Source organism: Octopus bimaculoides, chromosome 5, assembly GCF_046866305.1.
Source record: "Octopus bimaculoides isolate indiv1 chromosome 5, ASM4686630v1, whole genome shotgun sequence".
Taxonomy (NCBI): domain Eukaryota; kingdom Metazoa; phylum Mollusca; class Cephalopoda; order Octopoda; family Octopodidae; genus Octopus; species Octopus bimaculoides.
The window spans coordinates 20,787,083-20,813,796 of NC_142932.1; the positions used below are offsets into that span (position 1 = coordinate 20,787,083).

At 36.2% G+C, this 26,714-nt stretch overlaps 1 protein-coding gene and 1 long non-coding RNA gene across 2 annotated transcripts in view; one reads left to right on the forward strand and one right to left on the reverse strand.

Annotated features, from left to right (window-relative positions):
• Nucleotides 1–11,622: 11,622 nt before the first annotated feature.
• Nucleotides 11,623–16,033, reverse strand: LOC149135443 (uncharacterized). The gene is made up of 2 exons (XR_016241856.1): nucleotides 14,595–16,033; nucleotides 11,623–11,728 (listed from the first exon to the last, which is right to left on the reverse strand). It is a non-coding gene; the product is annotated as an uncharacterized LOC149135443 (long non-coding RNA).
• LOC106879589 (E3 ubiquitin-protein ligase CHIP) overlaps nucleotides 13,126–26,714 on the forward strand; it is a 77,095-nt gene continuing 63,506 nt past the window's right edge. The window contains exon 1 of the mRNA XM_052967921.2: nucleotides 13,126–14,264. Within this exon, the coding sequence (XP_052823881.1) occupies nucleotides 14,175–14,264 (90 nt within the window). The 5' untranslated portion in view covers nucleotides 13,126–14,174. The remainder of the gene's footprint in view (nucleotides 14,265–26,714) is intronic.

A 26,714-nucleotide genomic window follows, 5' to 3' on the forward strand; every position in this document is an offset into this window, starting at 1 on the left:
CCCTTCCTAATGCCAACCACTTTGCAGAATGCATTTACACGATGCCACACATTATATATGTATTGTGTGTATGTGTATTACTGTTTCGTTTCATGTGACACTTGTAAATGAGTGTCACCTTCATGCAAACGGTGTCCTTACTTTGCGATCTTCCATGAAAACATGTCTGGTCATAGGCAGATATCACTTAACTTCATAATGGGTGAGGGCTAGTGACAGAAGAGGCATTCAACATTAGAAAATCCACCTCAACAAATTCCTTCTGATCCATGCAAGCATAGAAAAGTGGGCATCAAAACAATGATGATGGTGAAGCAGCTTTGACTAAAATATATATGTATAAACTCATGCTTAATGCATTTGATTGTAATTGGATATGGTAAGACCTAATACTGCAAAAATAGACCTGAGAGAAAAATTTTCAACTAGACTTGTGCAAATTCACTTTGTTTTGTATTGTGACATCATTAGATCATAACTGACAAAGTGGAATGATGCAGAAATGCATGTCCTACAATCTAATGGCATCACACACAGCCCAAACTAAATGCATATTTACACAAGTCAAGATGAACAATTTTCTTCCTGGAACTATTTTTGCAGTGTTAGGCCTTATCATGGTCAGTTACAACTGAATATGATAAACTTGACATTGCTCATGCATATATATATATATATGTATGTGTTACCTCACCTCAGTATTTCCCCTTGATAATGGCTAAAGAGCTAGAAACATAGTGTCTGGGAATCCAATAGAGGGCAACACTGGGCAGATATGATGTTTTTACACCTTTTGCTGTAGAGAATTTTTCTCTCTCTGTTAACTGCAGTGAATTTGCCTTTAGAAGTTGAAATATGTCACAAACATACTTTAACTCACCTAGAGTTTGTTTCTACCTAAACACTGCTTGGCGCTGATACTGCTGAATTCCCTTAGACCTGGTGGTCCAATAGTGCAACTCAGTCAATGTTGTTGACTGTGTTTTAGTTAAATCTACCCAGAGTTACCTCTCTTTGGTATTTCCCATTGATAATAGCTAAAGAGCTAGAAACAAGGTGTCTGGGAATCTGATGGAGAGCAACACTGGGCAGATATGTTATTACACCTTTTACCACAAGGGAGAATTTTTCTCCACGGTAACTGCAGAAAATTTGCTTTTAGAAGTTGAAATATGTCACAAACATATTTTAACTAACCTTAAAGTTCACACACATACACATATATTTAGAGAGAGATACATATATGTGTACATAACTACATACAATGGTAGTCTCTTAAGGCTTAGAAAGACAGTTCTGCTATTTCTTGCTGAACAACCTGCACAGATGATTTGTTTACCATGATTAATTGTTGTGTTGTACATTTGCTCACTCACTATGCCTGGTGCACCACATCTTGCATGTCACAGTGATTGCAGAACAACAGAAACAAAGTGTTTTACTCAAGAACACAATACACCAAATAATCTAGGCATCAAATCCTTGGTCCCATGACTGTGAGTGCAACACCCTAACCACTAGGATACGCACACACACACACACCTACATTGGCTGTGTAGTAAGTAGCTTGCTTACCAACGATATGGTTCTGGGTTCAGTCCCACTGTGTGGCACTTTGGGCAAGTGTCTTCTACTATAGCCTTGAGCTGACCTAAGCCTTGTGAGTGGATTTAATAGATGGAAACTGAAAGAAGCCTGTCATATGTGTGTGTGTTTGTACCCCCACCATCACTTGACAACCGATGGTGGTGTGTTTATGTCCCTGTAACTTAGTGTTTTGACAAAAGAGACCGATAGAATAAGTACTAGGCTTACAAAGAATAAGTCCTATGGTTGATTTGTTCAACTAAAGCTGTTTCAGATGTGTTTTTTTTTTGTTGATGAACAAATCAATTACATCATGCAAAAAACCGTTTTCATCGGGTGAATTAAAATTTAGCATTTTAGATTTGGCTCAAAGAATATATGTTGACATAAAGTGTGTATATATATATATATATATATATATATATATATATATATATATATATAGGGTGGCCCAAAAGTAGGTTTACAGTTATTCAACTATCTCTTTTGCATTCATATATTAACAGTTTAGGTCTTAATTATAAAAAAATATGAAACCATTATTCTATGTTAACTTAGTCAATTGTAAGATAGAAATTTTAATGTAATAAAATGTTTTAAAAGAAATTTTAAGTTCCTACATGATAACTGTAAACCTACTTTTGGGCTTCCCTGTATATTGTGTGTATGAGTGTTCATATATACTGCTGATACATGGATATGCTATTCTTGACCCTAAATTGGTGTCTTTATTATTAAAATACCTTGATTCAATTGGATCCTGCAAATGGTTAATTATATACATATATATTAGTGCAAATTATTATTCTGTCTCACTTGAAGCATCCCTGAGAGATAGACCAGTTGATCATTGTCTCTTATTGGCTCTTGATCAAGTTGTAATTAATTCCAGATCAGCTCTGATCATAGGTCTGCTCAAGTAGACTTATGATTAAATGCTCCAGCCATAACCATCATACTGTCTCTGATATTTGGCTGCTATTAGTAGCAGATTGGGCAGTAGTGTAAAGTCTTCATCACAGATTCATGGTCTGGTAGTTACATCTTTTATCTTTTAATTGTTTCAGTCATTAGATGAGGTGGTGAAGCACGACGTTTGAACATTAGGCCTCACCGAGGCAATACTTAGTGACCGAGACCTTTGGAAATATGCTGTGCGTGAGAAAACCCGGCAAGCCAAGTGAGACCATAACCCGTGGCCTTTGCCAGGGGTGTAGTCAGCCCACTTATGCATACCTTTCCTTCATTGGACACTAAACTCTGCTTGCGAAGACCTGTTGAGGCAAGTGGAATCGAAATCGAACCAAATTTGACAACTGGCATCCATGCCAACCTTTCCTTCATAGGACACTAAACTCTGCTTGCGAAGACCTGTTGGGGGCAAGTGAAATCGAAATCGTAATTGAACCAAATTTGATGACTGGCACCCGTGCCAGTGGAGCACTAACAGCACTGTCTGTGCGTGATCATTGCCAGAGCAGCTGTCTGGCTTCCATGCCGGTGGCATGTAAATACTACCATTTAAGCATGTTCATTATCAGTGCCGCCTTAATGGCACGTGAAAAAACATTCGAGCGAAGTCGTTGCCAGTGCCGCTGGACTGGCTCCTGTACAGGTGGCATGTAAAAAACATCATTTGAGCGTGGTCATTGCCAGTAGCACCTGACTGGCCCTTGAACCAGTGGCATGTAAAAGCACCCACTACACTCTCAGAGTGGAAGGGCATCCAGCTGTAGAAACTCTGCCAAATCAAATTGGAGCCTGGTGCAGCCATCTGGTTCTCCAGTCCTCAGTCAAATCGTCCAACCCATGCTAGCATGGAAAGCAGACATTAAACGATGATGATTAGACTGTGGCCATGATGGGACACTGCCTTGAAAGAATTTAGTTGAACAAATCAACCCCAATACTTATTTCATTTTTAAGCTTGACACTTATTTTGTTGGTCTCTTTTGCTGGACCACTAAAATACAGGGATGTAAACAAACCAACACTGGTTGTCAAGTGGTGATGGAGGACAAACACATCACACACAATTATATACATATCACATAGACTTTCTGTCTACCAAATCTACTCACAAGGCTTTGCTTCGCTTGGAGCTATGGTTGAAGATATTTGCTGAAGGTGTCACACAGCAGGACTGAACCCTCCCAAGGTAAATGGATGAAGAGCAAACTTCTTACCACACAGGTATGCCTGCACTTGTGATCATTATCTTGTGATGATAAACTCACATATCTCAGCTACCTCAGTCCAGTTTTCTGTACTAAACCCTTCATTCTTGTAACTTGAGTGTTTGCTCTGGCATTCCGTCACTATCTTCATTTATCTCCTTCTCTACTACTCCCTCCCACCTCTATATATAATAGGGGTTTGCCATGTATCTTCTCTATAGCAAAACACCTGTGCTTGTCCCTCTATCTTTAGCCTTTCAGCATCTGGCATAAAGCCACCTTCCCCTCCCGAGAATACTCCATTTAATAGTGGGAGCGTTTCCCTTTTTTTCTTCTTGTTCTTTTTCTAACATGCAAATTAGCTGACAGCCTCACAACTGTCAATGCTATGAAAAAAGCAACCAGTACACTCTGTAAAGTGGTTGGCATTAAGAAGGGCATCCAGCTGTAGAAACCATGCCGAAGTTGTCATTGGAGCTTCACATGACATTGTGACTCATCAGATTTTGTCAAACTACCCATCTTATGCCAGCATGGAAAGTGGACATTATTATTATTGTTGTCAGTCATCGGTCATCTGTCGATGTTGCCGATGATCTGTCTTATTGGTTTACCTAACAATCCTTGGACTACATTATCAGCAGTTGTTGTTCACTGTGTGATGTAATAATATGTTTCAAATAGTCAGCTTCTCCCTCACTTTCCCATTTTCGTTGGTGACGGAATGAAACACCTTTTTGTCTTCATGAACTTCTATTATATGGAAGAGAATAACAGTATCGTTGTCATAAGTAGATGCTGCAGCCTGTACTTGTGTATGTAATGGATAGAATATAAGAATAATACTGGTGTTCTGCAATAGATGCAGGTCTATGTCTCTATTGTAGATTTGTAAAAGATAAATATCTAGACCTATACTGGAGGTGTGTAATAGATATATAGACCTATAATGGAGGGTGTGTATTAGATAGGTATGTAGACCTATAATGGAGGATCTGTAATAGAGAGATAAACACACCTGTATTGGAGGTGTGGAATAGATAGGTACATAGACCTATAATGGAGGGTGTGTAACATATATTCATATATATGTCATCTGTGCAGTAGATGTATAAAATGGGCTAATTTAAGTATTTCTTCATAAATTGGAAAAATAATGAACAGCCTTAATCGAATTTTGAAACTTATTGGTTTCTTATCAGGAGTGTGTACATCTCTCAACCAATCCCAGTAGACAGAGATGTAGACTTATAATAGGTGTAGACTTACCACACAGCCATGCTTGCGCCTATATATAAAAGTAATTATATAAACAACAAGAAAACAAAGAATTATGTAATGACTAATACTTTTTCTGAAGCTTATGTATATTGTTCTAACACCAGGTCATTAATATTGCTCTGCATAAACAAAATATTAAAACATAAGCTCACACACAAAGAGGCACACATACACCTGCACATAGAGATGGGGGAAAGAGAGAGTGAATCGTTCAATGCATCTTGTTTTGTAATTTTGGTATTCTGAATTCAGTTCGTGCCAGATTTAACTCTCTGGATACACAAACAAATGAATACATGATGATAAAATAAAATAGAATACGAAACCCAGCAATATATTCTTTTATCAGTCCACATGTAACTACAATGCACTCCATCACAGAACAAACAAAAAAATTCTTAGTACTTGGTCATGTACTTATTAAATGTAAGCTATCCAATCAGTAACATTTCCAAAGAATTACAATAGAGAGAGGTGAGGAGAGAAGGAGGATGAGGGAAGGAGAAGGAAGAGGTGAAGACAAGAGATTGGATTGGTTGAATATGTGATGTCATCAACATTTAATCTCTGGTAAAGTTTGAATTTCTGGACTTCCATTTGTTGTTAGTGATTTCAACTGTTATTTAAGTCAACCTTCAAAACAAACTATACCGTATAAAGAATCTTGAAACTAGATACAAAAACGAAGTAAATATATCATATATATATATATACACACACATATGTATGTATATGTATATATATATATATATATATATATATATATATATATATGTATGTATGTATATACAGATTACATTTTCACACATCTATAATATGGCATAAATATTTATTTATATAAATACATTTATAATTTTGTGTATGTGTGTTGCTTCTACTGTACTTCTTTTGATGTTGCAGATTTTGTTGTTCCAGGTAAACTTAATTTCTGATGGCTAAATTGTTCATGTATTCCATTTATTGTCGTATTTATAGACATGGTAGTGGACATTGTTGATATTATTCGGGTAGATAATATCTTTATTGTTGAGGATTTTTTTTTTTTTTTTGCGAAATGGTTTTTGTTGTAAACATTTACTGCTGTACTGTAGTTATAGGTGGAGTTTTTTTTTTTTTTTTCAGATGTTGTTACTGTTAATATTCTTTGTTACTAAGGCAGTGAGCTGGCAGAAACGTTAGCACGCCAAGTGAAATGCTTAGCGGTATTTCATCCGCCTTTATGTTCTGAGTTCAAATTCCGCTGAGGTTGACTTTGCCTTTCATCCTTTCAGGGTTGATAAATTAAGTACCAGTTGCATACTGGGGTCGATCTAATTGACTAGCCCCCTCCCCCAAAATTTTGGGCCTTGTGTCTAGAGTAGAAAAGAATATTCTTTAACAGTTGTTACTATTTGCCAAGTTAGTCCTCATCTTGTAGATCTTTAACGAAGGCTCTAACAGTCACCACCCTAACTTTCTTCAGATATAGAATGACCAAGATTACACTACAATGTGTCATCTTTTAAAACAGTAAGATTTGATCTGAGCGAGATTTAGCTGCTGTTTCTATTTGGTTGAGTAATCGTGTAGAATCTCTATCATTGGCCTAAGCTGTTGATGTTATTGTTGTTGGCAATTGAATTTTTTTTTTTTTTTTTTGCATATGTAATCTTTTTATTCAAAACATGAAAAGGAATATATTTTACAAAAGAAAAACAAAAAAGTGGGGGGGGGGGGAGAAAGAGAAAAACATCAATGCAACACCAAGTGCTTCAATTGGTCACATACCACAAGCTTCAACAGAACCTACTGAAGCAAGCCAGCACCCTCACAGGCATCACCAGACATTGTTGCTGTAGTATATATTGTTCACATACGTTAATCACCTATCATATATATGTATGTATATATATATGGATATATGTAATCATATATTTATGTGTGTGTGTGCATTTGTATTTATGCATGTGTGTAGGTGCATGAGTGGCAGTGTGGTAAGTAGCTTGCTTACCAACCACATGGTTCTGGGTTCATTCCCACTGTGTGGCACCTTGGGCAAGTGTCTTCTACTATAGCCTCGAGCCGACCAAAGCCTTGTGAGTGGATTTGGTAGGCGGAAACTGAAAGAAGCCCATTGTATATATACATATATATAATTATAATTAAGGGTATCTAAAAGATACCATCATGCTAGAGATAGCAGTCAAAACTTGACTTTAAAACCACTAGAGTCAAGTTTTGAGTGCTATCTCTAGCATGATGGTATCTTTTAGATACCCTTAATTATAATTTTAATAATAATTATCACCTATAATGCTTTTATTCCTATGCTAGCCACATGATATGATCGGTATTTTAAAAAACGATCTTATCCTTATTTATATATTATCATGGATTTTGGATCTTTATCATCTAGCATCATCTTTCCAAATCTTGAATTTTTGGTCCTCCAAACTCATCTCGGTGTATAAGTTGACTGTAAACCTTGGTCTTAAAAATTTGACTTCCAATGGTCGAAAAAAATTTGTAAATGAGGGATCTTAACTGTTTCAAATAACCTGATTTAATATTTTATCTGACATAATGGTAATTCAGAAGATGATGAGTTGAGAGGGTTTTTAGAGTCTCAGACAAGAAGCTTTCCAGCTCTCTGCTCAGATCCCACTGAAGTCAACTATACTTTTGATCCTTTCTGGGTCAATAAATGAAGTATCAGTTCAGCTCTTTTCCTCACTTTTCCACTCTTACCCTCTGCAAACAAAATTAGCTGCATCTAGATTTGTAGAGGTATGGGCAGTGTCAGGTTTCAAATATGCCCAGGAGATGCGGTTGCAAAAGGTTTGTGGTATTTAATTACATCTCTTTATGTTTTGGATCCAGCTTTTGGAATAAAATTTACCTTCCTTCCTTCACAGGTTAATAAAATAATTGATCAGGAGTTGAGAGCTCAAGGATGAAAGTAAGAAACAGTTATTTAATGGAAGGGAATGTAATCTGTTAAATTGACTCTAGTACTTCACAAGTATTTATTTTATTAACCTGTGAAAGAAGGAAGTCAAACTTTAGTCAAATTTTAGAAGGAAACAGCTGAAAGATAAAAATAAAACTATCAGGAAACCAGGTAGAAGTTGCTGGAACTGAACAAGAACAAAGTACAAAAGTTGTGGTCAAGGAACTTGAGAGCAACAAGAGGAAAATTGAACGAATTTACCTGGAATTGTAAGAGCAATTAATAAGAAAGAGCCAATATCAGCAGTTATGAACTTGAAAGTAATATCCACACTAATTTGGCTGGCACTATTTTATCACATTATAAAACAAGGTGATGGCATTATTGACATGAATATTCATGAACTTCAGTTCATTTCTGACCACCTGAGCATTAGAGAGTGTGCAATGTTAGTGAGAGCACTACGAATAAACACATGGGAATTACCAAAGAACTTTAATAGAACAAAAGTCAAAAAAACTAAACCTCCAGTTCCATGTTTAATCCTGTTACTCAATTATGATCAGAATAAGGGAAGGCACAAGACCTTCCATGACCTCTCACGTCGACTGCATCAAATTGGTAGGAAAGATCTAGCAGACAAACTCTCTCAAATGATATTCCACAAGAAGGCAGAGGACATTAAGAAAAATTACATTAACGATCCTTTCAGGAAGCTAATAAACCCAACGCCAATTTTTGTGAAAATTGTTACTGGGGAAGGGGTGAGTGAACAGAAGGGAGAGCAAATGCCACATTATGATACAAAGCCTAAAACTAAGGAAACCAACTTTTGGAGCACAGTAATAATGATGTTTTCTGTAGTGACAGTGTTGAGCCTTTTATTCATGGTCACATCACTCTGTGTCACTGGATGTCCTGTTTACATCAGGTCATTTTACCGAAGCTGTGCGCCTCAATGTCTTGTTAATTGTACCTCTAAATGTTACAATGTTATTTGTAACATTAAAGATTCGAAAGCTGAAAAATCTTATGCACTACCAAGAAGAAAAGAAGTAAATAAATAATTTTTAAAAAAATGTAATAATTTCATATACATACGTATGTATTTGTGTATATATATACATGTCACTTTCTCTCCCACCATTTCTGTCTCTTTATCTATCTATCTGTCTGTCTGTTCATGTCAGTGTACGAGATAAATGCATATGAACTTAGTATAAACTTAATTTACTTGAGAAATTTAATCACTTCAAATGCACAACTAACAAGCATTCAGTGTTATGATTTTATGTTTTATGTGAATAAAACAAATTGGAAGAATGGACTTAACATATACTATATAAAGAAAATATTAGAATCTGTTCTTCAAGTTACTTCATATGATATCTCTAGATATTTTGGTAGCTATTCTCTTCTCCAGCTGCTGCTGTCCTGAAGACAATCATTTATTTAGCCACACAATAACATAATATATAGCACTTATTAACACCATGAGTGTTTGATGTATAAACCAGTCAGGAACAGAGAAAAAATAGCAAAGCAATCACTTTATATATTACTAAGAAATAATAACTGTCTTCAAAAAAGGTATTAAAGAATATTTTCAGTGTTCTATTGGGGGGAATCTAACAATGTAGGACATAGAATACATGCCAGGATTTATATAATAGATAGATACACATGAACGTAAGTAATGCAATCCTAGTTCATTGGTGAGATATTTATTCCTTGAGTGTACATTAAGGCACACACACACACACACACACACACACACACACACACTCTCTCTCTCTCTCTCACATACATATATTTATATGTTCATTTTAATACAGTAGTATGTTCCTATCTATGCTTTGTGTAACACCTTGGGAAGCAACTTATCATCTGTTAACGTCCATTTTCCACGTTGGCATGGGTTAGTAATAGACATATGGTAGTTATGGTAGTGGTGGTGGGAGGGACACCAGCAGTGAAGTTGGCACTGACAATTATGAATGGGGAAAGAGAGAGAGAGAGAGAGAGAGAGAATGTATTGAGTTCAAACTTTACATTTTATCCTTCTAAGGTCGATTAGATATGTGCTAGTCAAGTACTAAACTAAATGGATATATACCAGTCAGTCAAAGTACAAAAGTCAAGTACTTATTTCACTATTCACAGTACATCACTGTATTGTCATGCACTGTTTCATAACTCACACTACACAACTATGATACTATGTCTTTGTACACCTGCTTTACTATTTGCACTGTAGGAGGGAGAGAGAAAGAAGGAGAGAAAGAGGGAGAGAGCTGTGTATATCAAATATAATTAGGTTTTGCTTCTCTGAACAGCTAGCTTGTTTAGTGGATCAGAATCTGTGGTAGAGGTGCTGGAAGAGATGTACAAAAGAAAACAAGATATCTATGAACCAATAATCAAAGCACATTGTTGAAAGAATATTTGCAAAATGGAAATTCCAGAGAACACTTTATTTTCAGTATCAAAAGGAATTTTTTTTTCAAGGGAGTTAACTCTGCTTTGTTTAGAGTGAGCTTAACATGAGCTTAGATAATAAAAAAAAAAGCATTCACAGGATGTATTTTCCATGTATTTTGTATGGAATGAGATTGTTTCCAGTTGAATTGCATTTAATTAAGATAGAGAGTTTGGAATCATTTGCATCTGTTAAATAGTTATTATAGTTGTTACAGACAATTGAGAGGAAAATATTTTTTTGGAAAGAGCATTACATAGAGGGTGCATGTAGTCGGACTGTTGATTAGGTCATATGACATGACAATTTTTTGTTGACAATATCAAACACCAGCATCTACAAATTTCAGCTTTAATGAATTTGAAGAGCAAAATCGTTGGCAGAGCAAGAATAAGAGAGATATTATAAAACAATGTGATATCGGTGACTGGAACAACCTTCAAATATTAGTGATAATTGACAGATTATTGTTGTTGTTTAGCACCAGTTTAGTTTGATCAAGCAGATATATAACCAAAATGTATTCCATTTAGGACTATCTCACCTTAATTTGTTTTTTAGATTCAGTGTTTCTAAGATCACGTTATACAATGCACCCCAACTGTTTTCAAGACAGTAGAATGTAAGAATGTGTTTTGAGGTATTTTTGTCTGTTATTTTTAGCAGGTTAAACAACTTTGAGGAACCCTCAGAGGTGGATGAATCCCTTATGTGCTATTTGAAGTAGACAGTTGATTGCTTGATTCAACATCAGTAAGATATTTTGTGGATATTGTTCTGCAAAATATGAAGTTTTTTTTCTACTGCCAGATGTTGTTTAATCTTCAAATCATCTCTGAATGAGTAGACTTGTAATCAACCAATATCACATTGTTTTATAACATCTCTCTTACTCTTGCTCTGCCAACGATTTTACACTTCAAATTCATTAAAGCAGGAATTTGTAGATGCTGGTGTTTGATATTGTCTACAAAAAATTGTAATGAGCTGGCAGATTTGCTAAAGTATTGGACTACAATACTTTGCATTGTAGGAACTTCTGGTCCCTTGCATTCTGTGTTCAAATCCTGCCATAGGTAACTTCAAATTTTTAAGGTGGCAAATCATTAGTATTCAGGACAAAATGCTTTGAGGCAATTCTTCCACTTCACAGTCTGAGTCAAATTCTGCCGAGGTTGACTTTGTCTTTCATCCTCTCAAGGTCCATTAAATACCAGTCAAGCACTGGGATTGTAATTGGACTAGAACCCTCCTTGCAAATTTCAGGCTTAGCACCTATAATAGAAAAAAATATATTATTGTTTTCTAACGCTGGAATAAGACCACAAACTTGGTGAGGGGGTGTACTCAGTTAAATCAATATCATAACCTTTTTGGTATTTTATTTCATTGAACCCAGAAACATAAAAATTGCAAAGTTGATTTCAGTAGGACTGAACTCTGAATATAATGATCACAGATAAATACTGCATGCTGTTTTATTTGACATTCTAATGATTCTGCTAATCCACTACTCTTGATACATAATTAGATATAAAACATTTTGTTAAAAGGAAAATCATTATGCCAATATAATTAACATGCACACACTGGTTCGATTCCATTCATTTATTAAGCACCTTGTGAAAACTTATTAAATTGTAGGGAACATTTTACAAAGACAGATGTATTAACCCTATTATAAAAAAGATCCCTTGGCAATGATTGTTTACTTTTGACAGACATAAAGAGATCATTAAATTTGAAATGTTCTTTAATTTTGTAAGAAAGGCATTTTGATGCAGTTTTGCACACTTAATAGAATATTTTGCATGCATTTTTCTTGCAAATTCTTTGGCTAGCAAGTAATAATTTTTCTTCTGAAGATTTGAATTTAAATGAACAACCCAATCTGTTTTAGGAGATCCCAAATGGTTTACTTTTTACAAGAGATCTGCCCTCATGGTCAAGTAAACAATTTTACTTTTAATCATCTGTATTGCAGTGCAGAAGCCACATGTTAGCCATTTAAAAACACACAAAAACTGTTAACTGCACCAGATCCCCATTTTTCTTGGCTGTTATTTCTAGCAGGTCAAGTGACAGCATATTTATTAGTTTGTAGCACATTGTTGCTTAACTTCATCTCAGCCTTACTTGAGCAGATCAAGAAGATTTGACAGGTATTTCTGGTATATAAAGCAACAAGGCAGAAGCTTCCTATTTGGCTTGACTCCTGTAGATGGATGATCAAGATTTGAACCACTTCAGATAGAGTCATATCTCTGCCTACCTGAGGATTACACTCCACATTAATACATGCAGTCATTTAACATATGCAAAGGGCAGTGTGATAGTCTAGGCATACAAGTACAAGTTAAGACAGTGTTTCTTTCACTGTTTCAGCTTGTTCCTGTATGTTCTGGAGGAACGTAGTCCAAGGTGGACAGTTGTTGTGCCTTCCACCATGGGTCGATTACACACTGAATCGTACGTTGTAGTTTAGCCTCAAACCTGACTTGGTTGAGTTGACTTATAATTAAAGGCATTGTTATTCAGCCGCAAAAGCAGCAGACCTATGATCGAAGGCATTCCAGCCATGACCATCTCGTTTTTTTCCTATGTGCTGAGAATCCAGAACATTTTCAAACGCGTCCTTTTCCAAAACTATGTTGGAAACATGGCTGCTATTTCTAGCAGGTTGAGTAACTCAAGTAATATAACGTTTTGAGGGATGTAGAATGTAATAGCGTTGCGGTCGTTAAGCTACTGATCAGCACTTTTTAAGATAGTAGGGTATAGTTTGAAATTTAATTTTTATTTTTTAGCAGGTCGATCGGCCAACAAAGACGATCCAATCCATGATTCCACCGTCTTTTTTTTTCTTTTTGAAGCATCGTTTATCTAAGATAAATTATCTAATTTGCCCGGCTTTTTCAAAAAGACTGTATAATGGGATTTATGTGCTATTTCTAGCAAGACAAACAGACAACTAGAAGTTCCCTTGTTGTTTAGCAACGATTAGCTCAGTCAGGGCTGACCTACGATGAAGGACGTTCCAGTCATGACCATTCCATCATTTTCTCAGGCAAAGCTCTAAAGAATCCAACGTAAACTTCCATTTTACGATTGTAGGGTGTGATTTCCGGAAGATTTGGCAGGCATCCTTAGCAGATCGAACGAAAATGTAAAGGCTTCGTTCATACAAGCATGCTCATGATCAAAAGGATTCCGGCCATGACCATCCGACATTTTCAGGTATAGTGAATCTTGGACAAAACTATCCAGTGCACATATACCTTTAAGAAAGCAGAGTGTAATTCAAAGAATATTTAGCTGCTATTATTTGCAGGCTGAATAAACACGAAGTGATTCTCATGTTAGATATGTTGTATGCGGTGTAGTGTTAATGTCGCGCATCAGGGTGGTGTAATGCAATGTAGGATAGTAGAAAGAAGTGTATTGCAATGTTGTGTAGAATAATGTTATCTTAAGTAACGAAGTCTGCTGTTGTGGAATATAGTGTAATGAACATGTGTCGGTCGAATGCCGGAAGTTAAGTGGAATTATGCACTCTCCAGTAACGGGAGAACAAAATATATATCTCCAACATGGCCATATACATTGTTGGAATAATGTGAAGTTTTTTTCCGACCAACATTTCTTTGGTTCGTTATGTCTTATTAATCACCTTTATCGACTTGAACAGAATTGCGCCTGCTTCTGTGTAAATAGTTGAAAGATGACGGCTGTTGAACTAAAAGACCAAGGCAATCGGCTGTTTGCCATGAAGAAATTCGAGGCTGCCATAAGCTGTTACACGAAAGCCATTGTAAGTTGCTACAACATAGGAACACACATTCGACCACTCGCTTTATATTCTCTGCTGATTTTCTTTCGACTTTGTCATTCTTTTCTGCTGTTATCATTTGCTTGTAGCTCTGTGAATGGCTATTGGGTGAATTATTATTAATTAATGACCCGTGGTAGGGATGATGGAGTGGTGTCTGGGTGTGTTTCAATCTGTTTATCTTCTAGATATGCTTCTCTGTGTTACTGAATGTATATATTTGTGTGTGTGTATGTATATATATATATATATATATATATATGACATGTGCATGTGGTAACTATTGATGTTCAAAATATAAAAAAAACTTACACAAACATGTTACGCATCTATCAACAACGCATTGAACATTCCTGTTTTTTCGTACAGACACAAAAACACATATTGCATGTGTGTGTGTATATATATGTATGCATGCATATATATATATATATATGCGATATTGGAGTATGACAGTTTTCACTTTGGCAAACTAATTTTCAGCTTTACAAAGGAACGATGCCAATATATAAATAATGTTGCAAACATAGAGACACAAGGCTAGAAATTTGGAGGCGGGGTTAATTGATGTCATCGACTCCAGTACATGACGGGTACTTTATCAATCCCGGAAGGATGAAAGGCAATAAAATTGACCCCAGTAGAATTTGAACTCGGAACAAATACAGCAATGAATTTTTATTTCATGTTCTAATTATTTAGCTAATGCCCTAAATTTAATTCCAAAGAAGTTGAGATATTTTCACATTTAAAGGAAATATTTTGCGACTATTTACACGATCAAACGCAAAATATTCATATGCTTGATCTTTCACTTTCTGTAAGCTTAAAAGGTTGTGAAAACCCCCGCAATAGTCAAAGAAAATAAATTACTGATGGAAACTCCCTAAGGAAGGTGAGAACTTTCCTGAAAGTGAAAACGCTGTTATATATATATCCTAAGATGTCATGTATATACGTCTCTCTCTCTTTCTCCTTCTATCTATGTATGTATGTGTGTCTAACACATGTTTTACAAGACGTATGAACGAAGTATTTCTCCTTTAGTTTAGTTAGAGTCTATGCGCAAGAAGTTGAGCAAAAGGAAGAATCCAGAACGTACAAGCTAAAAAGATGTGCGGTGGAGCATTTCATTTCCTCTGCAATTGATAAACAAATCTTGTCGTCCTTTTTTTCTTTCTTTTTCTATTGCATTTGTTTATTTTCAGTGACAGAAGTCATAGTAATAGTGGTTTTTGTAGTGATGGTGATGCCAGCCGTTTATGGACGCTTTGTTAAATGTTATTTATTAGGTCTCCATTAGCATCTTGGGGCTAAAACAACAAAGCCTATTGAAAGCAATTCTTTCATTGAATAACCACACCTCTGTATAACTACCTGACTTGTAATGATTTAGGTAAAAATGTCACGCTCCTAGTTGATGAGTTAGCTGTTAGTGTTTGTTTATTTTTTGTATTTTAACTATGTGAATTCAGAAGTCTTATCAGTGACAAAATACATACACCCAAATGGGCAAGACACCGTTTCCTCTTCATATTTCTGATTAGTGATTAAAACAGGAAAAAAAAAAAACACAACTGCAGAATCTGTAATACCAGGACGATTTTAGATGGCTGTTATCTATTCAGCTGCGTTTCGGTTGCTATCAGTCTCCAATTTCCGCAATAAAATACAAAATAACCGATTTAGCATCGTAGTTCTAAACCTCTCAGACTGATGCACACACGCACACGCACACACACACTCACACAAATATACTTGCTTAATCTTATAAGTTTTAAATTCTGTATCACAACAAACATTGCGTTGAACCCGGCACTTTACCGATCCTGTCTCACCTCTAAATCACATTTTTTTTTCTTTATCAATTTAGTCTTAGAGACAGTTTGAATAAAAGACGGTGATTACGATTTCGATACCCATGATCACAAGTCTGTTGGATCAGGCTGATGTGAGATTGAACCACTATAATCACCACAATAACAAAACTTTGATTATTGAAATTATTAATTATCTTAATAAAATCAATGTCAGTTTAGTGTTTTAATTTTCTTTTGTACTGTATCATTATCATTGGGGCTCGAGGTCTTTATGGTAATTTTTCTGAGTTTGTAAAACAAATACCAGTCTTAATTCAGAAGTTGATAATAATTATGGCAAATTTTGGCAAGTACACCCGCACGAGTTTCACTACGGAAAAAAACACAAAAAACAAAACAACCTCGGATTTTTTGCGACTTCTCATAATTTACCATAATTATTATTGTTGTTGTTATTATTAAGGCAGAATCGTTGACACGCCGGGCAAAATGCCGAGCGGGATATCGTCTACCTTTACGTTCTGAGTTCAAATTCCGTCGAGGTCGACTTTACCTTTCATCCTTTGGGAATCGATAAAATAGGTACCAATTGAGCACCGGAGTTGATATAACCGACTGCCCCCCCCCTCCCCACAAATTATCATGTTTTGTACTTATAGTAGAAAAGATTTTTTTAATTATTGTTGTTGTTAATATTAGAGCACCTGATAAATGCCTTGTTATTAGTTAAATCTCTCTATATTTCAAGTTCAGATTTCGCTAGAGTACACTTCGATTTTCATCTTTTCCTCGGTCTTCGATAAAATTAGTACCAGTCTAGTTCAGGCCTATTTATAATCGTCTGTTCCACTCTCCTTGTATTTCTGGATTTGTAGGTACGTTAGAAACCATTATTGTATCAATAACCGTTGTTGACTTAAATATCTAAAACATTAATTTATATATATATATATATCCTCACTGTAGTTCACTTTCTCTGTCACTTTCGCTCTTCGTCGCTGTCCTTTTATTTCTTCCGTCTTCATCACTCTGTACACCGAGTTCTCTCTTTCCATTACGATTAAAATATGAATAATCCTCACCCCTCATTCATTCGTCATATTGCTCTCTCTCTCTCTCTCTCTCTCTCTCTCTCTCTCTCTCTCTCTTTCTCTTTCTTCCTTTCTTCATTATTCTCTTTTATCTTATCGTTTCTCACTTTCATCATCTCTCTCCCTCTCTCATCGCCTTCTACAACCTAATTCTCACGAAACCTGTTTCTTTGATTATTGGCTAAGTAAATCATTAGTTAATATTGTCATCTGTGTATTTTAGGAAAGGTATGAACTTCACAACTTATTCTCTCAAGTTGTCTTATTTATATATTTATTTCGTATCTTTGTAAACAAGGTAAAAATGTAATAAAGTTGAACATTATTATCGCATTACTACTGTTGTTATTAAGAACGTGGTGTGGCAGAATGGTAGTGCCCAGTCTAAAAATCTTACCATGTTTAGTGACAACTGGCGTGGGAGCCTCTTTAAGATTGTTCGAACTGCTAAAAATAGCAGTCAAATTTTCCTTAAAATATACACTCTAGCTCTGGTTTCCAATTGAATGTGGCGACACCCTAAGGTATTGTAGACAGTAGTTAGTAGGTTGTCACGAGCTATCCTCTGAAACTTGTATTTTCTTTACTGAAGCAAAACAAAGGTATTGTGAGCCTTAGGATATTGTGTGATAAGGTCACAGAAACGTTGAAAACCACTGGCCTGCAGTCTTAAAAAAAGAAAAATAGAAGCACTTGTTGAACGATGTAATTCTAAATATGAAAAAAAAAAAAGGATGGTCATGGCTGGGACGTCTTTGATTATAGGTCTGCTCAATTCAATAATGCCAACTCTGTCCAACAACTCATATTTTTATGCAAATGATGCTACTCTTCCTTCTCTCCTTACTTTCCTCCAAACGTTGCATCTGCACTATGTAACTTAGACACCACATGTCGAACCAGGCCTAATCCCATGAACAGACACTTCTAAAGCATCTTCCAATTAGGACATTCCAATCTCCTCTCTTTCAACAGCAAAATGACACAAGCACTCCTCATATCAAGGATGCCTCATGACAATTCTTCCTCCCTTAAGCATGAGCAGCATGCAACTAAATCCCTCGTGAGTGATCCTGATATTATACCTTACTTAAAGCTGGGGCCCTTCCTTGCAAAAGTACATCTTTCATATAGCTAGGATCATATTTCAAACCCTGTCTCTGAAGGAAAGACCACGAAATGCTCTATCTCCTAGTAAGTACTGATACTCTTAGATGAAGCCTACAATGGAGTGTTGTTCCCACATCTGGAGTACTGCTACACTCACATCCATGTCTTTGGCCATTGTTAACTTAGAAATTTTCATAAAAGGTTTGAATTTTGATTTTTTTTAAACATGAAGTTTGTATGATAAAATGAAGGGTAGTCTTAAGCAGATTGGTATCAAATGTGTTAAATTTTGTAGTAAATCAGCAACTAGTTAAAGCTGAATTATATTCTGGCTCTGGAGATACATTTTGGAGATGTTATATATGTTGAATTGCTATGAAAGATCATCAGAGATTGTAAACATTAGCATTTGTTGTAGCATTGAATGTATTAGTTCTGTGCCATTTGTGTTGAAAGGGTGAAGGGCATGACTGTTTTTATTTTTGATAAATGTAATGATTGTGACTATGAGCTGCTGAATGAGACTAGGTTATGTTCCATCGAGAATGTTTTTGAGAAATCTGTTCAAAGAAGCTATGCATATCTTGTTTGCATGTATATGACATTTATCAGTGGAAGATATAGATGGAGTGAAAGTTAATATCATCTGTGTAGGAGTGTTTGGTTAGAAGTGACAGCAATAAGGTCGTTTATGTGTGGAGTGGAATAGTGTGAAAGACATGAAACTTTGAGGTACACCAGTTGATGAAGTGTAAGTTGGAGAGAATATGGTGTGTGTGTTGATATTGTCTGTTTGTTGTAAACAAGTCACCATCATACAAACAGTGTCCTTCATTTCCAAACTTCCATGACATGTCTGATCATGGACCATAGAAAAATATTGCCTTGCTTGGAAATAGGTGAAGATTGGTTTCACGAAGAACATGTGGATGTAGAAAATCTGCCTCAACAAGTTCCATCTGACCCATACAACACAGAAAAATGGATGTTAAAATGATGACAAAATATATCTGAGTGTACTGAGTGCATTTTTTTGAGTCACTTAGAGGTGTCATGTTCTTGATATGACTAAAGTTTCCTCACAACTTCACTCTTAAGAGTGCACTGGGTGTAGTTTTATTGACACTAGAGAGGTAGCCTTGTCCTTGATATGACTGAAGGGACCTTGCAACTACATATATCTCTACTTGAAAACCTCTTTACAGAATGAGAAGCATGATGATAGTGATAGAAAGAGAAGTGATAAGCATGTCAGTATTCTGAATATTACTGAGATGGCAAAAAAGTGACCATAGTCCATGTAACACAGGAGGTTGAGTGTTGATAAAGGCTAGGCTCAGGATGTGTGAAAGGAAAGAAACAGGAGTAAGCTGGCAGACAGATTGACATAATGTGATGAAGACAGGCCGATAGTGGCAGAGTGAGTGGATTCAGGTGGGAGGTATCTATACATAGGTTATGAGGTGGGTTGGAAGGGTTGATTGAAGAGGATGGTGGCATGGTGAATGCAAAGTATGTGGGTTCTGTACTAGAGGGTGGCACAAAGAAGTAATGGGGAGGAACAGAATAGGTGCAGTGGCATCATTAATTACACTGACTGGAAGCAATGTATGGTGAGCAAAAGAGACCCACTGCCATCTTCAGTCACATTGGCAGTATAAGACATTGAGGGTTGAGAATGGGAGGGAGTAATTGAGAGATAAGCAATAAGCATGGATGAAAGAATGCAATGTATGGCAAATAGAAGACAGTCCACTGTTGTTTGTAGTCACACGACAGCATGGTGCAAATTGATAAGGGGAGGGAGCAATTGAAAGATGAGTAATAGGAAGCAAGACAGATAAAGGTATAGGTGAAAGGACATGAGTGACAGTCATAAGGGCAACAATAGATGGGTAAGTGATTGGGATGTGTGATGGAAGGAATGAAAGATAAGGGGTGAGGGATTTGGGTATGAGAGGAGTGAAAGGCTGTCAAAATGAGCTCATTGGTATAGACTAAAGGGGAGGAAGTTATGAGTGTTTGTAATTGCACACACACATCTAATATATATATATATATACCGGAGTAAGCACATGAAATGTGCAACAAGGTGGAAAAAAGAGTACTCAAATACCACAGGTAGAGTAATATGATTTATTTAAAAGCAGCAGAAATATAACAAAAGACTATTACTCTGAGTTTCACGTTCCCGTTCATCGGACAGTTTTAGAGTAACAGTCTTTTGTTATATTTCTGCTGCTTTTAAATAAAGTATATATCTCTCTCTCTCTTTCTCTCTCTCTCTCTCTCTCTCTTTCTCTCTCTCTCTCTCTCTCTCTCTCTCTCTCTCTCTCTCTCTCTCTCTCTCTCTCTCTCTATATATATATATATATATATATATATATATATATATATATATTAGGTAATATTATGTCTGATAACATAAAATAATAGGTACAAAGAATTGGTGCTCAGGTTGACTTCCTGTCTAAATTCCAATTTCAATTGACAATGCAGAGATGTTATGGTTATCTAAATGAGGATCGACTATAAACAGTGTTTCAGTCGAGTTGGTACAGTGATTTAATCTCCTGAAACGTTCTTCTCTACCTTCAAGTTGCACAAGTATATAAATGTCATTATCTGACCAGAAACCAATTGTTTGTCTGGCTATACTTTTATTCTGTTGCATATATATATACACACACACACAAACACAACAATTTTAACTTCCATTTTGCTATGCCTGGATGGGCAAGTGGGTCTTCTCCCACACACTATGCTGCCAATTATCATGTTCCTTTGTCATCTCCTTCATCAAGTATAACATCTTCAGATCTGCCTGCATCACTTTGTCTCAAGTCTTCCTTGGTCTCCCTCTTTTATAAGTTTCATCTATTTCGAATACATAGGACTGTATGTATTCATGTATTCAGATATATGAAACTGTGTCAGGGTTGTACTAAAAATTATGGCTCTATCCTTAGCTTGTTATCTTCTCTCGGTTCGTGTTTTATCTGTTGGTGCTGATATACAGTCTTTCTAAAGTTTTGACTTTTATTCAGTATGTGTGTTAGGGAGAGAAAGAGAGAAGACTGAGTAGCAGTTGAGTGAAGTATCAGCTTTGACTGAATGTGTATGCTTAAATCAGTCACTTAAATCATTGTCAAAATGGTATGTGACAAGCTGATGAGGAAGCTTCAGCATGTTTGCTTGACTTGCTAGAAGTAGCAGTTAACTCTGTAGATCATAACTTACCATCCTAAGAAAGGAAGGACACTTGGGATAATGTAGTCCTAACTACACTTGTTGTTGGCACTCCGTCGCTTACGACGTCGAGGGTTCCAGTTGATCCGATCAACAGAACAACCTGCTCGTGAAATTAACGTGCAAGTGACTGAGCACTCCACAGACACGTGTACTCTTAACGTAGTTCTCGGGGATGTTCAGTGTGACAAGGCTAACCCTTTGAATTACAGGCACCACAGAAACAGGAAGTAAGAGTGAGAGAAAGTTGTGGTGGAAGAGTACAGCAGGGTTCGCCACCATCCCCTGCTGGAGCCTCGTGGAGCTTTTAGGTGTTTTCACTCAATAAACACTCACAATGCCCGGTCTGGGAATCGAAACCGCAAGTCCGCTGCCCTAACCACTGGGTCATTGCGCCTCCACCCTAGCTACACTGTATCTGAATAAAAGAAAAGATTGTTGTGGTCAGAATGTCTTAGATCATATATCTTCTCCATCAAGAATGACTCGGAGTTAAACAACCGTTTCATATACACTTCCATACAGAAGTTTTGTTTATTATGTATGAGGGTTATGTCATTTAACTCATATATTACACATGTGAGCCCCTATTAATGTGGTTCCCAGCCTTTATTATTTCCAAGGACCTGTTTTATTTCAGTCAATTTTTTTCAAACAGATCCCAAGATTTCGAAAGGTCTTTCAAATTCAGAAATTTTGAACTCCATTCACAGACCCCTAATACTTTCTTTGCTGACAACCAGGGGTTTGTAGACCCAGGTCAGGAATGACTTCCCTTATACATGCATAGACACATAGAAAAAAATCGACAGAAAGAATAAAATGAAATTGTCTGGCCAACCTGTCGTCATCCACTTTTAGCACAACAGGCCATTCCATTATTTATCTGTTGTAACATCTCCGCATACCATGGATCTACATAATCACAGAAACAGAAGATACGATGCATTATATTTGAACTAGGTACAATGTCACCGACAGGTTTAAATTAATCTTTTTCCTGCTACTCCTACATCTTCACTTAGTTCAGTAATTCCTTTCTTATCCTTCAAATCTCCTCTCATCTCAGTTTTTCCCTTCACCTCACCCTTGCATTTGCCCACTTCTCCTCCTCATTTTCATTTCTCTTTCATTCTACCTCTGTCACCAAGTTTCTCCTACTACTTCCTCTCTATCTTAATCACACAGCCATGCCTTTGTGTTTGTGTCTGTATATACATATGTGTGTGTGACTTTTGAATTACTTGGTAACTTTGTTGGGTGTTGGTGCCATGTAAAAAGCATCCAGTTCACACTGTAAAGTGGTTGACATTTGGAAAGGCGTCCAGCTGTAAAAACCGTAAAAAGTACCCAGACCACTTTGTAAAGTGGTTGGCATTAGGAAGGGCATTCAACCATAAAATCATGCCAAAACAGAGAGTGAAGCCTGGTGTAGTCTTCTGGATTGCCAGCACTTTTCAAATTGTCCAACCCATGCCAGCATGAAAAAAACGAGCATTAAATGATGATGTGTGTGTGTGTGTGTACAATGGGCATGGTAGTGTGTTTGCTGTTGAAGTACTTGGTTTCAGATTGTCCCATTACACGGTGCCTTGGGCAATTGTCTTTCACCATTGTCCTGAGCTGATCAATGTCTTAAGAGTAAATTCGATAGATGGAGACTATATGGAATTCTGTTGTGTGTGTGTGTGTGTGTGTATATATATATTCATATATGCACAAATATTCACATTTCACAGTCTTACTAGTCACTAGTTGAGCAAAGAAGTGGTATGATGTTTACATTCCTTGTTGACATTATAGCCAGTCCCTCTGCACTTTTGAAGATTTATGGAATAAAACAAGTAATAATTAGCAGCAGGGAGAGCATCTGACCATAAAATTCTGTCTCAAATAAGTCCTTGTGCAACCTATGCTAGCATGGAGAAATGGGTGTTAAACGAACAAATGATACACACAATGTACTTGATATCCAATCCAATAAAGGTGTCCCTATCTGATCTTTTGACATGCTAAATAGCTGCCAAATTTCCAGCAAATCACAACTTAGTGTCTTGAAAAGAGAAGAGCACAATGGATCTTGTGTTTCCTGATACGCTGTCTGGGTAGAAGACCAGATAATCACAGCTAGAATATCTGAAACTGCAACATTAAATTTCATGGTTATTCCAGAAATGTTAAATGTCTGCGTAAAAATAGAATTGGTATTATCTACGAGTCATGTTGCCTCAGTAAACTTGACATGTCATCATCATCATCATCATCATCATCGTTTAACGTCCGCTTTCCATGCTAGCATGGGTTGGACAATTTGACTGAGGACTGGCGAACCAGATGGCTACACCAGGCTCCAATCTGATTTGACAGAGTTTCTACAGCTGGATGCTCTTCCTAACGCCAACCACTCAGAGAGTGTAGTGGGTGCTTTTACATGTCACCTGCACGAAGACCAGTCGATGAAAATAGTTTCGAACTTGACATCCTTGAACAAAATATAGACAGGTATATAAAAATGTTTTCCACAGTTAAGGGTAAATGAAATTTTGAGGTGGATATACCTGATTTCTGCAGAAAAAGGGTTAATAAATGGTCTGCTGGATAAGCTACTACGATGACTGCTACCACAACCACCACAGTATACCATCACTGCCATACTACCACTATTTATCCAGTTCTGCCAACTTTTTTTTGCATGCTTCATTTTTTTGTTTAACTTTCCAACACGTGCTTACTTTCATTGAAGGGCTCTGTCTAATGCATTATAATCTAATTCTCCTTGTCATATTTTCTGAATTTTATTGATTGTAATTTAGAAGACAATTTAAAAAAAATTAGATTGAAATGTATATAAAATGTAAATATTGCCAGTCTTTTTGCATTTTGTATGCCTATGGTTAATCAAACTCACTGAATCCATTTCTCTCCAAGTTATGCTTATCATTATAGTTGAATTCAGTGTTGCAGTTAACTATCTTGCTATCATATTCCTGGTATGTCTGACTATAAACTCAGAGGTTTGTAGTCAGGGATACTATTGTAGAGGTTCCTTCAAAATATATCCGCTTTCAACTGTTCTGATGACTAGGCTTGGTGATCCCAGTGGATGTACAGTCCTGTAAATGGGAGGAGGAGGTTGTAGTAGGAAGAGAAGAAACAAGTTTTTGACAGCCTGAATGTAATACTAAAGGAATGGTGTGTAGTAGTGAAGTGATCTGTGTGTGGGTGCGTTTGCACATATTGTTAAACTGTGGACCAGTTCTCACTGAGTTCCTCTGATCAAAGATGTTCTGGCTGTGACCATTTCACCTTTTATTTATTCAGGAATGTATTCATCTTTTATATCTGATTTCAGGAACACATTATCTAATGTATCTCTTCCATTTCAACCCTTTTGTTACCATATTTCTGCTAAATTACACTACCTTTGTTTCTATTATCTTTCAAAATAACGAGTAAAATAACTTTATTATTATTATTAAGTTTGTGTATGGAATGTAATTTAACATGGAATTTTAATGAAATTAAAATAGTATTTTAAATGAAAGTTTAAATTTATATCACTTTAAAACAAAGAATTTGTATCATAGAACCAGGGTTAGTCATTGATGGTTTGGTATCAAAAGGGTCAAAAAACTTATTTATTTACAATTAGATGGATTGTACCCTCTGCAGACTTTTACCTACTTGAGGCTTTGAATATTTCTCTACCCACAGTACTTTACATATTGGTGGACGGTGTGTTACTGTAGAACTTATTGTGGTATTTTGTGGCTGATTATGAAAATCATAAGAATGAGTCGATGTAGATGTCTCTATATAGTTTCTTAGCCTGCTAGGAACAGTTGCTGAATCTCCTTCAAAACACCTGCTACTGTCTTAAAGGAAGGATACTTTACATAATGTGGTTGTAGATACTCTGAATAAGAGATGAGATTATCATAGCTGGAATATCTTTGATTGCAGGGCTCTTAAATCAGAGCCGACCTAAGATTAAAATCAACAACAAACGTAATCTGTAATTTTCCTATTTGGCTGAATCTGCTGAACCAACAACATGGTTTCAAATTTCAGATAGAAGCTTTGTGACGATGTTCTTAAATAAAAGCATGAACATCACCTATTCCCTGCAACCTCTCACTGCTTTTTTCTTTTCTGTAATTTGATATTGTGCTTGTGTAAGAAACCTGACTTTATCATCCTCACTGTTTTCACTGCCACCACCATCACTGTCTTCACTGCCACCACCATCACTACCACTATTACCACCATCATTAATGGGTTTATTAGGGAGTTTGTGTGGTCATGCAATCTGCTAGAAATAAACACTAGATTTCTCTCAAATCATACCAAATTGTCTTACAAAAGAGGACACATTAGATAAAGTAGTAATAAATAATATGCCTTAAAGAAAAAAAAATAACAGGCTGGTCATGGCTGAAATTAATTTGATCATAGGTTTGCTGAGCCTGAACTGACCTGCAGCTGAACAATAACATCATCATCAGCATTATTATTATCCTCATTGTCACTTAGCAAGCATCGTAGATCAAAGTCTTGAGCTGAGAAACTTATTCAGCAAAACTAGTTTCAATTCTCTATTGGAATATCTTTATATCTTTAATTCTTTTACTGCAGAAAGCAGATATATCCATTCAAAATTGCATTACCCTTAACTGCAGAAAGCAGTTTTATATACCAATCCGTCTTTTGTTGAGGAATGTCATGTTTGAAACTATTTCTCTGTTGAGATTTGTTTTGTCAAGTTTGTTGAGGCAATGTGACTTGCATAAAATACCAATTCTATTTTTTTTATTTGATATTTAACATCTTCATTGGAAAAACTATGAAATTTAATTTTGCAATTATAGGGTTAATGATTTTGTGGAAAGGTATGAATGTCAAAACCCCCCATTCCTACTTGCCACACAAAACCCCAATTTCATCTCTGTGTTATTCAAAACCTTTCTGGGTCAGTTTTCAGTCTGTTATTCTATTTGGTACATTTAAGTTGATTCCCTTTCACTGTGGTTTGATCCCTTAGAAATATTGATTTCAAATTTTGGCACAACACCAGCAATTTTGGGGTAGTGGGTAAGTCGATTACATCGACCCCAATGTTCAATTGGTGCTTATTTTATCGGCCCTGAAAAGATGAAAGGCAA